Raw genomic sequence first — 13243 nt, forward strand, 5'->3', positions numbered from 1 at the left:
TAGCCCCGTGATCGTATGGCATTAACGGAATTAAAGGAATTGAAGGTTCAATTGCAAGAATTGACGGATAGAGGTTTCGCTCGACCGAGTTTTTCTCCATGGGCCTTTGTATTGTTTGTGAAGAAGAAGGACGGAACCATGAGGTTGTGCATCGACTATCGTCAACTCAATAAAGTGACGATAAAGAATAAATATCCATTGCCACGAATTGACGATTTGTTTGATCAATTAAAGGAGCCTCGGTGTTTTCAAAGATAGATTTGAGGTCGGGTACTATCGGTTGAGGTCCGAGAATCGGACATACCCAAAACCGCTTTTAGAACGAGGTACGGTCACTACGAATTCTTGGTGATGCCGTTTGGGCTCACTAATGCCCTGCGGTGTTTATGGATTTAATGAATAGAATTTTCAGGCCATACTTGGATCGGTTCGTAGTTGTATTTATCGATGACATTTTGGTCTATTCGAAGATGGCCGAACATCTTGAACACCGAGGCTAGTGTTGCAAATCTTACGAGATAAGCGATTATACGCAAAGTTCATAAATGTGAATTTTGGTTGAAAGAGGTTAGCTTTTGGGGCACGTGGTGTCCGTGATCGGTGTGTCGGTGGACTGAACAAAATTTCGACCATAGTCAATTGGAAACCTCCAAGGAATGTTACCGAAGTTAGGAGCTTTTGGGGCTTGCGGTTACTACCGACGGTTTGTGAAAGGATTCTCGATGATAGCCACACCCATGACAAACCGCTTCGTAAAGATGTCAAATTTGAATGGACGGAAAAGTGTCGAAAAGTTTCACCAATTGAAAACCCATTTGACGAAAGCTCCGGTTCTAGTACGGCCGAATCGGCAAAGAGTTTGTCATCTATAGTGATGCCTCCCTACTTGGGTTAGGTTGCGTATTGATGCAAGAAGGTCGAGTTGTGGCCTATGCGTCGAGACAATTAAAGCCACATGAGAAAAATTATCCAACCCATGACCTCGAATTGGCTGCCATCGTATTCGCCTTAAAGATATGGCGACATTACTTATTTGGTGGGAAGTGCCAAGTGTATTCGGATCACAAAAGTCTCAAATATTTGATGACTCAAAGAGACTTAAATCTGCGACAAAGACGATGGCTCGAGTTGTTAAAAGATTATGAACTCGTTATTGATTATCACCGGGAAAGGCCAATGTGGTTGTGGATGCCTTAAGTCTGAAATCCTTTGTTTGCTTTTTTCTGACGATGAATGTGCACTTGTCTATTCTACCCGACAATGTGTTAGTAGCGAATTGAAGGCCAAACCATTATTGGCTCATCAAATTCGGAAGCTCGTAAAGTTGATGAGGAGTTGCTTGCAAAGCGGGTGAGTGTGTTCGAACAAGGAATCGAGTTTCAAATTGATGATGACGATTGTTTGAGGTTCGGAAGTCGTCGTGTGTTCCAAAGAATTGAACTTATTTCGATAATTCTAAATGAAGCCCATTGTAGTCGAATGTCAATCCACCGGGTAGTACTAAAATGTACAATGACCAAACGCCAATTTTGGTGGCCGGTATGAAACGAGACATTTCAATTTGTTTCAAGGTGTCCGATATGTCAACAAGTGAAAGCGGAACATCAAGTGCCATCGGGATTACTTCACCGATCATGATACCCGAATGGAAATGGGATCGAGTCACAATGGACTTTGTATCCGGACCGCCATTGTCGATGAGTAAGAAGGATGCGATTTGGGTCGTTGTCGATAGACTAACTAAGTCGGCTCACTTTATCCCCGACGCACGGATTTTTCAATGGACAAATTAGCGGAATTGTACGTTTCTCAGATTGTGAGATTACACGGGTGCCTATTTCTATCGTGTCGGATAGAGACCCAAGATTTACGTCGCGATTTTGGAAGAAATTGCAAGATGCTTTGGGTACCAAGTCGCATTTTAGCACCGCTTTTCATCCCCAAACCGATGGTCAATCCGAACGGATAATTCAAATACTCGAGGATATGTTGAGATGTTGCATCCTTGAGTTTAGTGGTTCATGGGAGCGGTATTTACCTTTGATTGAATTCGCCTACAACAATAGCTTTCAATCAAGTATTAAGATGGCGCCTTACGAGGCTTTATACGGTCGTAAATGCCGTACCCCATTATTCGAATCGAACTTAGTGAAGGTAAATTCTTGAGGTTGATTTGGTTAAGGATGCCGAGCAAAAAGTTCGAGTAATTCGTGAAAGTTTGAAAGTCGCCCGGATCGCCAAAAGTCGTATGCGGATTTGAAAAGAAAAGATATTGAATATCGGGTTGGAGACAAGGTCTTTCTCAAAGTTTCACCTTGGAAGAAGGTGCTTAGATTTGGTCGTAAGGGCAAATTGAGTCCGAGATTTATCGGGCCATATGAAGTATCCGAACGAGTTGGGCGATCGCATATCGATTAATTTTGCCCCGAGCTCGAAAGGATTCACAACGTTTTCATGTCTCGATGCTTGACGATATAGGTCTCGATCCATCGCACGTAATTGCTCCATCTCGAGATTGAGATTCACCTAATTTGAGCTATGAAGAGGAACCGGTTCGCATTATGAGGCGTGAAGTAAAAGAGTTGCATAATAGGAAAATCCCGTTAGTGAAGGTGTTGTGGCATAAACACGGAATGGAAGAAGCCACTTGGGAACTTGAGGACTCTATGAAAGAGCGATACCGAGCCTATTTACGGTAAGATTTTCGGGGACGAAAATTTCTAAGTGGGGAGAGTTGTGACATCCCTAAATCGACCCTAGTCGGAAAGTGGTTCGGGACCACCAAACCGAGTTATAATAATAATTAACCATCATAATTGATGCTCATTATATGTATATATGCATGTGTGAAAATTTCGTGTTTGGATTTTGTTAATAGTAAGTGAATTTTTATCAAATAGGACTTATGTGAGAAAATTTAGAAATGTGCTAGGCAATTGTAAGGTGGCCTATTAATACATGTGGGAAAATAGTTGTCCTTGCATGTCAAATAACCCACTTCCTAAGGTGAGTGGCCGGCCATGACAAGAATATGGGCAAGGGAACATGTTTCCAACATGTTTAGTTAGTGGATTATGTAGAAAAAATAAAGAAATGAAAAAAAAAATGAGCATGGATGCCCCCCCCCTTTGTTGCCGTGAGTAGAGGAAAAAGAAAGGAAAAAAATTGTTCATCCATTCTCAAAATCTTGGCTGAAAATACTAAGGGAAAAAGGAAGGATTTTTGCTTCATGCTTGGTTTAGAAGAGAACTAGAAGGAGATTTGGTCATACTTGTGTCAAGATTAAGGTATGTTTGAGGTTGTGTCATGAGATTCATGCATGTTTTAGTTGCTAACTTGATGTTCATGTTAGCCCATGGTTCAAATCCTTGTTATGCCATGGAAATGGTATTTGGCCAAGGTTGATATTGTGTTAAAGCCATTGCATGCTAAATGTGAAGCTTGTTGATGATACATGTAATGATGGATTGACTACTCTTGAAATTTCTTTTAGCATTCTTGAGTAAGACATGGAGTTTTCTTTGTTTAACCATGACCAAAAATTGAAAGGGGATGGTGTGGGATGTATTCGCCATGGCATGCTCATAAGTGCGATTTATGCTTGTTGCATGATAGGTAAAAATTTGTGTTTTGATATATGTGTATATGTGTTTGTACATGATGTTACAAATGGATGTGAAAATATATGCTAGATTGGGAAAATTTGATTAAATGTTCATGAGATGAAATTAGGTGATTAAAAGATGTTAGTTGACATTGTACATATATATATATTCGCCATTAAAGTGAGTATGTAGGTAATGTTGAATCAAGTTTTTGGTGCATATTCGGTTAGGTGTGTAATCGACCAAATGGGCGATTAGTAAGAATGGTTGCGAATATACAAGCATACATATGCATGTGTAGTTGAATTATGAATGTTTAGCAAGATGGTTAAACTAGTGATTTATTGATTAAGCTCAAGGAGTTAAAGAAGGAGAATCAAGCAAGGGAAAGACGAAGGTCATCGAGTAGCCGACTTGGAACTATTTTACCCAACACGAGGTAAGTCATTAAGCACGTATTTGATATTGCTTAAATGATTGTAAAATTTATGCAATTGTGTTTAATGGGATGATATATATATATAAATGAAAATGTATGTGTATGGAGTGATGACAATTGTTGAATGTAAAAGAAATAGTGAAATGTGTAGAAAGTTTGCTTTCGGCACTAAGTGTCTTGGGCAATACGTGTGTGCGGTGACGAGATTGGCACTAAGTGTGCGTGCTGGAAATATATGGCACTAAGTGTGCATGCTGGAAATATATGGCACTAAGTGTGCGAGCTCGAAGGGCATGGCACTATGTGTGCGGGCTTAAATCGCATGGCACTAAGTGTGCGAAATCGAGTATTAAGCACTGTGTGCGTACTCTATGTATATATATAAATATCTCCGATCGAACAATTATATGGAGGGTGTGTCTCCATCGAGTTGAGTATGGACAGCGGATCGGGTAAGTACCTTGAGCTCATGACGAATAGGTAATACGTTCATGCTTGGGGTTGAATTTGGTAAGCCTTAAATCTATGTGATGATTGAAATTGTATGGTTGTGCTGGAAAATGAGTTAATGTGTAAAATGCTTGATTATCTTGTTGTGTAGAATATGAAATGTGGATGTATGGATTGGTGCGAGATTGGACCGAAAGGTCCGAGGTATTATGGTATAGATTCGATATGGACGAGTACCTAGCCTCATTTGTTGTACATGTAGTAGTAACTTTATCGATGGATTGACGAATGCTTATGACTTACTGAGTTGTAAACTCACTCGGTGTTTTCTTGTCACCCATTTTAGGTCTCTTGGACTTGTATTGTTGCGTGCTCGGAACCGTCGTTGAAGTCATCACACCGCTGAAATCTTGTGGTATTGTTTTTGTTGTTGAAGAACATTTGGCATGTATAGGCTATTATATTTTGTCGAATTGTGGGTTGTAAACTTTAAGCCATGTGAAAATGGCCTATGTGGTCGTCGAGTGGGATGCTAGAACCTTTAGCCACGAGTCTTAGAAACTCAAATTTTGTTAAGGTGGCCATAATTTGTGTCATGTATGATGGATGATTAAGGCCAAGGAAAAATTCATGAAATTGGCATAGTCTACTGCAGTAACTGTTGCGGACAGCAGCAGTGAGATGAGATTGAAAAATCACTAAAAATAGTAGAAGTAGAATTAAATAGTGAATAAATTATGGAACTGATCCTTGATGAATCTATTTTTATATGGACGAAACGAAACGACCATATGAGCAGTATACTGGGAGATATTAAAGTTCTCGTGAGACAGGGCCAGAACGATTTCTGGGTCCCCTGTCGCGACTTTGAAAATTTACCATAAATTATCCAGAAAGAATTAGGAGTCATGCCTTATATGTAAAGATTCCATTTTGAGTCTAGTTTCATTAGAAATAAACGGCACCAGTATTAAAGCCCTGTACAGAAAGATATTCAAGTTGTAACGCGCGGAGGTCAGAGCAGTCGATCCCTGTTACATGGGTGACTTTAACTAATAAACTGTACCAATTGGCCCAACCAAAAATTCTAAAAATAAATCCATGGATGGGTATATGAGTCTAAATTCAGGGAAAATTTACGAAACCAGTTTCCGAGTTTTGGAACTCGAGATATGATTTTTAAGGCGACGGTGACGCATTTTTCCAGCCTGTCCAGAATTGCCAAATTGGTCGGTACTTTAAGAGGATTTGTCTTGTTAACCCCTCGTGTCCGACACCGGCGTCGGTCACGAGTTAGGGGTGTTACAAAACCCGTAGGCACTTGATGTTCTGCCTTCACTTGCTGACATATTAAACACTTCGAGACAAAATTGGAAATGTCTCGTTTCATGCCATGCCACCAAAACTGACGTCTCAGATCGTTGTACATTTTTGTACTCCCCGGGTGAATTGACATTCGGCTACAATGAGCTTCGTTCAGAATCATCGAAATGAGTTCTGAATTTCTTGGAACACACAAACGACTTCTGAACCTCAAACAATCGTCATCATCAATTTGAACCTCTGATTCCATATTCGGAACACATTCAGCCCGTTTTGCAACCAATTCATCATCGACTTTCTGAGCTTCACGAATTTGATGGATCAACAATGGTTTGGCCTTTAATTCCACCACTAACACATTATCGGATAGAACAGACAAGTGTACATTCATCGTCAGAAGCAAACAAAGTGATTTACGTTGAAGGCATCCGCAACCACATTAGCCTTTCCCGGGTGATAGTCAATGACAAGTTCATAATCTTTCAACAACTCAAGCCAACGCCTTTGTCGCAGATTCAAGTCTCTTTGAGTCATCAAATATTTGAGACTTTTGTGATCCGAAAATACATGGCACTTCTCACCAAATAAGTAGTGTCGCCATATTTTCAAAGCGAATACGATGACAGCTAGTTCGAGATCATGGGTCGGATAATTTTTCTCATGTGGCTTTAATTATCTCGACGCATAGGCCACAACTCGACCTTCTTGCATCAATACGCAACCCAACCCAAGTAGGGATGCATCACTATAAATGACGAACTCTTTGCCTGATTCGGGCTGCACTAGAATTGGAGCTTCAGTCAAATAAGTTTTTAGTTGATCAAAACTTTTCTGACATTTTTCCGTCCATTCGAACTTAACATCTTTTTGAAGTAGCTTCATCATTGGTGTGGCTATCATCGAGAAACCTTTTACAAACCGTCGATAGTAACCGGCAAGTCCCAAAAAGCTCCGAACCTCAGTAATATTTCTCGGAGGCTTCCAGTTAAGTATGGCTAAAATTTTGCTCGGATCAACTCGAATGCCCGATACGGATACCACATGGCCCAAGAAGCTCACCTCTCTTAACCAGAACTCACACTTACTGAACTTAGCATATAACTGCTTATCCCGTAAAATTTGTAACACTAATCTCAGGTGCTCAGCATGTTCGGTCTCATCTCTTGAATAGACCAAAATGTCATCAATAAACACAACTATGAACCGGTCCAAATACTGTCTAAAGATCCGATTCATCAAATCCATAAATACCGCAGGGGCATTAGTGAGCCCAAACAGCATCACTAAGAACTCGTAGTGGCCGTATCTCGTTCTGAAAGCAGTTTTGGTTATATCCGAATCTCGAACTCGCAACTGGTAATAACCCGACCTCAAATCTATCTTCGAAAACACTGAGGCTCCCTTTAGTTGATCAAACAAATTGTCAATACGTGGCATCGGATATTTATTCTTTATTGTCACCTTATTCAGCTGACGATAGTCGATGCACAACCTCATGGTTCCGTCCTTCTTTTTCACAAACAATACTGGTGCACCCCAAGGAGAGAAACTTGGTCGAGCGAAACCTCTATCAGTCAATTCTTGCAACCGAAGCTTTCAACTCTTTTAACTCGGTTGGTGCCATACGATACGGAGCTATCGAAATCGGCGTAGTCCCGTGTACAAGCTCAATACCAAACTCTACCTCCCGAACGGTGGTAAACCGGTAATTCCTCGGGAAAAAATCCGGTATTCACAAACCACCCAGCAGATTCGGGTTTCTTTTCTAACTCTTTGTCATCAAGTACATACGCAAGGTATGCTTCGCACCCTTTCTTACATATTTCTGGGCCAACATTGATGATATTACAGCTGGCAACCCCTTTAAGTCCGTAGACTCAACTCGGATTATCTCGTTATTTGCGCACCTCAAATCAATAGTCTTGCTTTTGTAATTCACAACCGTATCATGCACGGTCAACCAATCTAAACCGAGGATAACATCAAATTCATCAAACGGAAAAAGCATCAAGTCCGCGGAAAACAGAACCTCAATTACTAGGGACATTTCTTACACACTTTGTCGACAAGCACGAACGACCCAAGGGATTTGACACCGAATTACGAACTCAATAGACTCAATAGGTAAAGTCTTACTGGATGCTAAGGTTTCACATATATAAGAATGAGTAGAACTGGGGTCAATCAAAGCAATCACATTAGAATCAAAGAGAGTAAAAGTACCGGTAATAACGTCTGGCGAGGAAGCATCCTCGCGTGCGTGTATAGCATAAGCTCTAGCAGGAGCATAAGCCTCAGATCTGGTCGTAGCATCCCTAGATCCTCTCTGACCACTACTAGCATTGCCCGTATTTCTAGATGGTCTACCTCGAGCAGTGGTAGCACCCAGTTTCCCACTCTGATTTGCATTCTGTTCAGACAACCTCGGGCAATCTTTAATGAAGTGGTCAACTAACCCGCACTTGTAACAGGAGCGGTCATGGAATCTACAACTCCCCGAGTGCCATTTACCACAATACTAACACTCCGTTCTGTCTCGACGATCATTTCCAACACTGGCGACCGAAGTGACTCGTGCACTCAGAGGGTGTCGATCGCGATCTCGTCTAGATAAGCCCGAAGTGTCTCTAGATCGGCCTAAGCCATCTCTAAATTTCTTCGATGACTGTGGGAAGGGCTTCCCCGAAGACCTCTTACGAAACTCCTTTGCTTCCACCTCAGCTTTTCTTTTCTCCATACTGAGCTCCTCGGCTTTGCAAGCCCGCCGATAAGTGCCACAAATTCTCGATTTCCAAAATGCCAACATACAACTTTATATCATCATTCACCCATCCTCAAACGCTTACACATCACGACTTCAAGAAATGCATTCCGCACGCGTCTGGCTAAGCCTTACAAATTTTCGTTCATAGTCGGTGAACCGACATGGAACCTTATTTAAGTTCAAGAAATTCCTTCCGCTTTTGATCAATGAATCTCGATCGATATACTTCTTTCAAACTCGGTTTGGAAAAACTCCCAAGTTACTTGCTCTCGGGCACAACAAAAGTCAACGATTCCACCAATAGTAGGCGTAATCACGTAGCAAGGAGATAGTACACTTTAGGCACTCATCAGGTGTGCAAGATAGCTCATTGAGTACCCGGATAGTGTTGTCCAACCAAAATTCCGCTTGCTTGGCATCATCGCTGTCCGTAGCTTTAAATTCAAGAGCCGTGTTTTGATTCATCAACTAGGGCTTATTCGACCTTATTTGGTCAGTTACCGGAGGTATTGTAGGTGCGGGGGTGGTATTAGTCGGGAATGGAGGTTGTGGAACAGCCGTACACTCTCAAGATCATCAGCTACCACTCGATCGGGATCGGGATCCATTACTATAAATAAACACATTTGCAAATGTCAGAAATCACCACACTATCAAATAATCACAAAATGGCATGTATAGCTAGACCCACACGTATTACGGTAGTCCTAGAATCGACTAAACCGTAGCTCGATACCAATTTAATTGTAACACCCGTGCGAGACCGCTTCCGAGTCGGACACGAGGGGTTAATGAGACTTAATTCACTTATTTTCATAGTCCATTTTAAAATTTCAGACGGTGACTAAGCTGCGCGCCACTGTCACCTTAAAATCATATCTTGAGTTCCAAAACTCGAAAATCAGTTTCGTAATTTTTCCCTGAAACTAGACTCATATATCCATCTACAAATTTTTTCTAGAATTTTGGTCGAGCCAATTAGTACAGTTTATTAGTTAAAGTCTCCCCATTACAGGCTCGACTACCCCGACCTTCCCGCATTGCGACCTAGATATCTCCCTATCTGGGGCTTCAATATTGATGCCGTTTGTTTCTATGGAAACTAGACAAAGGAATATATACATATATGGCATGACTTTTAATTATCTCTGGTTAATTTATAATAAATTTCCAAAGTCGAACAGGAATCCGAAACCATTCTCGCCCTTTTTAAAAACTTAAATATCTCATAATATACTATTCATAGGATCGTTTAGTTACTTTCCTATGAAAATAGATTCATCAAGGTTCGATTACATAATTTATTCACTATTTAATTCCATTCCTACTATTTTTAGTGATTTTTCACATTCACGCCATCGCATCTTGTCAAGATCTATTTTTAAGGTAGACTTTACCTATTACATAGTTTCCATGATTCAATTAGCCTTTTAGCATATATAGCACAAAATATGATCATGATTAACCATTCCAACGGCTAATCGTTCCCAAACATTTCCATACCTCTTAATAAACATCATACAAGACGATTATAATACTAAGCTCAAAGTGTATATAAGCCATTTTCGCATGGCTATCCAAATTTACACAAAACCAAAGGGTCCATGACCAACAACAAAACGGGTAGTCCTATGCATGCCATTTCAAGGTTCAACCAAAAGTGTACCAAAAGGGGCTTTGATAGTGTGGGCGACTTCGACTTTGACACTCCCGAGTCCGATGGTGATTTAACCAAAATCTATAAAAAGAGATTCAAAGAACGGAGTAAGCATTTAATGCTTAGTAAGTTTTGAGCAATGGAATTAGGCTCAACTGAAGTATAGCATTCATATAGCTAAACGGATAATTTCATATACACATATAATCTCAAAAATCAGTCCTACTTCACATTTCCAACCCTTATATTCATACATAAGGGATCAACTTAACCAAAACCTAAGCTCCTTAATCGATCGGCGAATGCTATTTAAGAGGAATCAATTAATCCAATGCATGTACAACACATACCTCGTTGTTGAGATTTTACGAGCGTATTAATTGAAATTATTCCAGCAGATCGCTCATTCCCAAACTCAAGAAATCTTTGGGATTTAGCCGGATATAACTACTTGCACAAGGCCTTCGGGTCTTAGCCCGGATTTGGTCACTAGCATAAATGCCTTCGAGACTTAGCCCAGATATAGTCGCTAGCACAAATGCCTTGGGTTTTAGCCGGGTATAATCACTAGCACAAATGCCTTGGTCTTAGCCGGATATAGCAACTCGCATACGAATGCCTTCGGATCTTAGTCCGGTTATAGTCACCTAGCACAAAAGCCTTGGGACTTAGCCGGATATCATTCGAATAACCATGCACATATATCAATAAATCATGACACATCCATATTTCATTTTCATTACCAAAGCTCAAACACAAAACACTTATCACACTTACAAATTTGGCTCAATAGCCACATACAAAGAGCATGATTTTGATTTACTTAAGACATAATCTAATCGAATCATAATCTAAGCTCCATTACTCGAAAACTTACCTCGGATGTTGTCGAACGATTTCGGCGGCTATTCGATCACTTTTTCCTTTCCCTTATCCAACTTTGGTCCTCTAAGCTCTTGAGCTAATTCAAACAAATTTAACTTATTAAAGTCTCATTATGCTAGCTTATGGCCGAACATGACAATGAATTTGATGGGTCATATGGCCACCTTTAGCTCAAATACAAAATGGTCATACGCATTTTTAATCACATTAAGCAATTTAATACAATTCATTCGAACATCAAAAGAGAAGCTCAAGGTACTTAGCCCATATATACATTAGACATTAGAGTCACATATGTACGAAATCACGAATCGAATTCAACATATTAGCTAATATTCCCTTAGCGAATTTTCTAAGTCAAGATAAAGCCATCAATATGCTTACCTATGGCCGAACATACACATCAACTTATGTACTCATTCATGTGGCGAACATGCATGTCTATGTTGAGGCCGATTGCAACACTTAATACATTCTACAAGTATGGTCACTTGTATTGACTAAACATCATTTTGTTTCAAGTTCAAAACTTGGCCAATACACATATATACACTAGTAAATCAAACACTAACATTTGCACTTCACCTTACTACCATTTCTCATCCAAATAACGTGAACAACAACCATATTTCTCTTCTACTTCCCACCATGGCGAATGTATCACAACACCATACCATTTCAATTTTGGTCATGGTTAAACAAAGAACTTAATGTCTCACTCAAAAATGCTAAAAAGAAGATTCAAGAGTCATCAATCCACCATCACATGCATCATTACAAAGCTTCACTTTTAGCATGCAATTGACATCAACACAAATCCACCTTAGCCGAATATCATCTCCATGACATAGTAAAGATTTGAACCATGGGCTAGTTAGAACTCAAGCTAACTACTAAAAACATGCATGAATCTCATGGCACAACATCAAACATACCTTAACCTAGATACAAGTATGGCCAAACCTCTTCCTAATCCTCTTCCAAGCCGATCATGAAGCAAGAGCTCCTTCCTTCTTCCTTAGAACTTTTGGCCAAAAGAAATGAAAAAGGATGGACACTTTTTTTTCTTTGTTTTCTTTTCTTCAACTCACGGCAATGGGGGGGGGCGGGAACAACCACACACATTCTTTTTTTTTTTTGTTTCTCCTCCTACTAACACTAATATTTTATTGCCCATGCTCTTTATTTTATTATTCCTAACATAAAGCATCAACCCACATGTTTATGACATGTTTTAGCCATAACATTTTGTCCACCCTCATGCTCATGGCCGACCACTACTAATTAGGGGGGAAAATTGACATGCAAGTCCTCCCTTTTGATTACATGCACTATTAGATCCTTATAGATTAGCCTATCACATTTCAGAAGTGTCACACATAAGTCCTATTGACTAAATTTACATGCAATTTACTAAATCAAAGCTTAAAACTTTCACACATTCATAATCACATATTTTAGACAATAAATATCATATTCAAATAATTTGGTGACTCGGTTTAGCGGTTCCGAAACCGCTTTCCGACTAGGGTCACTTTAGGGCTGTCACAAGTATGCTCCGAGTTCCAATTATCGGAAGTTAGACAAATTAAACCAGGTGCTTTAGCCAACTCTTCTTTAACACAATCTCTCTCTTTTGCATAATACATTAGGACATCCTTAGCAGCTGTATGTCTACTTATATTCTTAAAATTAGGACTAGAAATTCTCATCATGTGCCTAAATCCTGTTTCATCAACTGTCCTAAATGAATGCTTGCCACACACAAGAAAAATAGAAACAGCTTGACGACACTCATTAGCATCAAACTTGTAGTTTTTTATAAATGGAACACCTCTTAATGATGGTTGATTAGCTATGGTGTATTGAGTGATGTCCTTATTAGCTTTTTTCAAACAACTATTTAAATGACGTCTTAAATGAGAGGTTCCGCTAGAAGATTTAGCAGAGAAGACAGTCTTACAGTGATTATATTGTGCCTTCAATTCATTTTTGTTCTCGCATTCAAGTTTTGTCATTTCATCCCACACCTTTGAAGTGGTAGACGTTTGACGTTTGACAGCACTTTCATACTCATTAAACCCATCGTCCACAGGTATAGGAGTGTTCGAACTAGCCAT

General features: G+C 39.9%; 1 protein-coding gene across 1 annotated transcript in view; it reads right to left on the bottom strand.

Moving 5' to 3' along the window:
- The window catches only part of LOC128286789 (zinc finger BED domain-containing protein DAYSLEEPER-like), a 28411-nt gene extending 15168 nt beyond the window's left edge, over positions 1–13243 (bottom strand). The window contains exon 1 of the mRNA XM_053024503.1: positions 12718–13243. Coding sequence (XP_052880463.1) covers positions 12718–13243 — 526 coding nt within the window. The remainder of the gene's footprint in view (positions 1–12717) is intronic.

The sequence above is a fragment of the Gossypium arboreum genome, chromosome 13 (assembly GCF_025698485.1).
Source record: "Gossypium arboreum isolate Shixiya-1 chromosome 13, ASM2569848v2, whole genome shotgun sequence".
In the NCBI taxonomy this organism is placed as follows: domain Eukaryota; kingdom Viridiplantae; phylum Streptophyta; class Magnoliopsida; order Malvales; family Malvaceae; genus Gossypium; species Gossypium arboreum.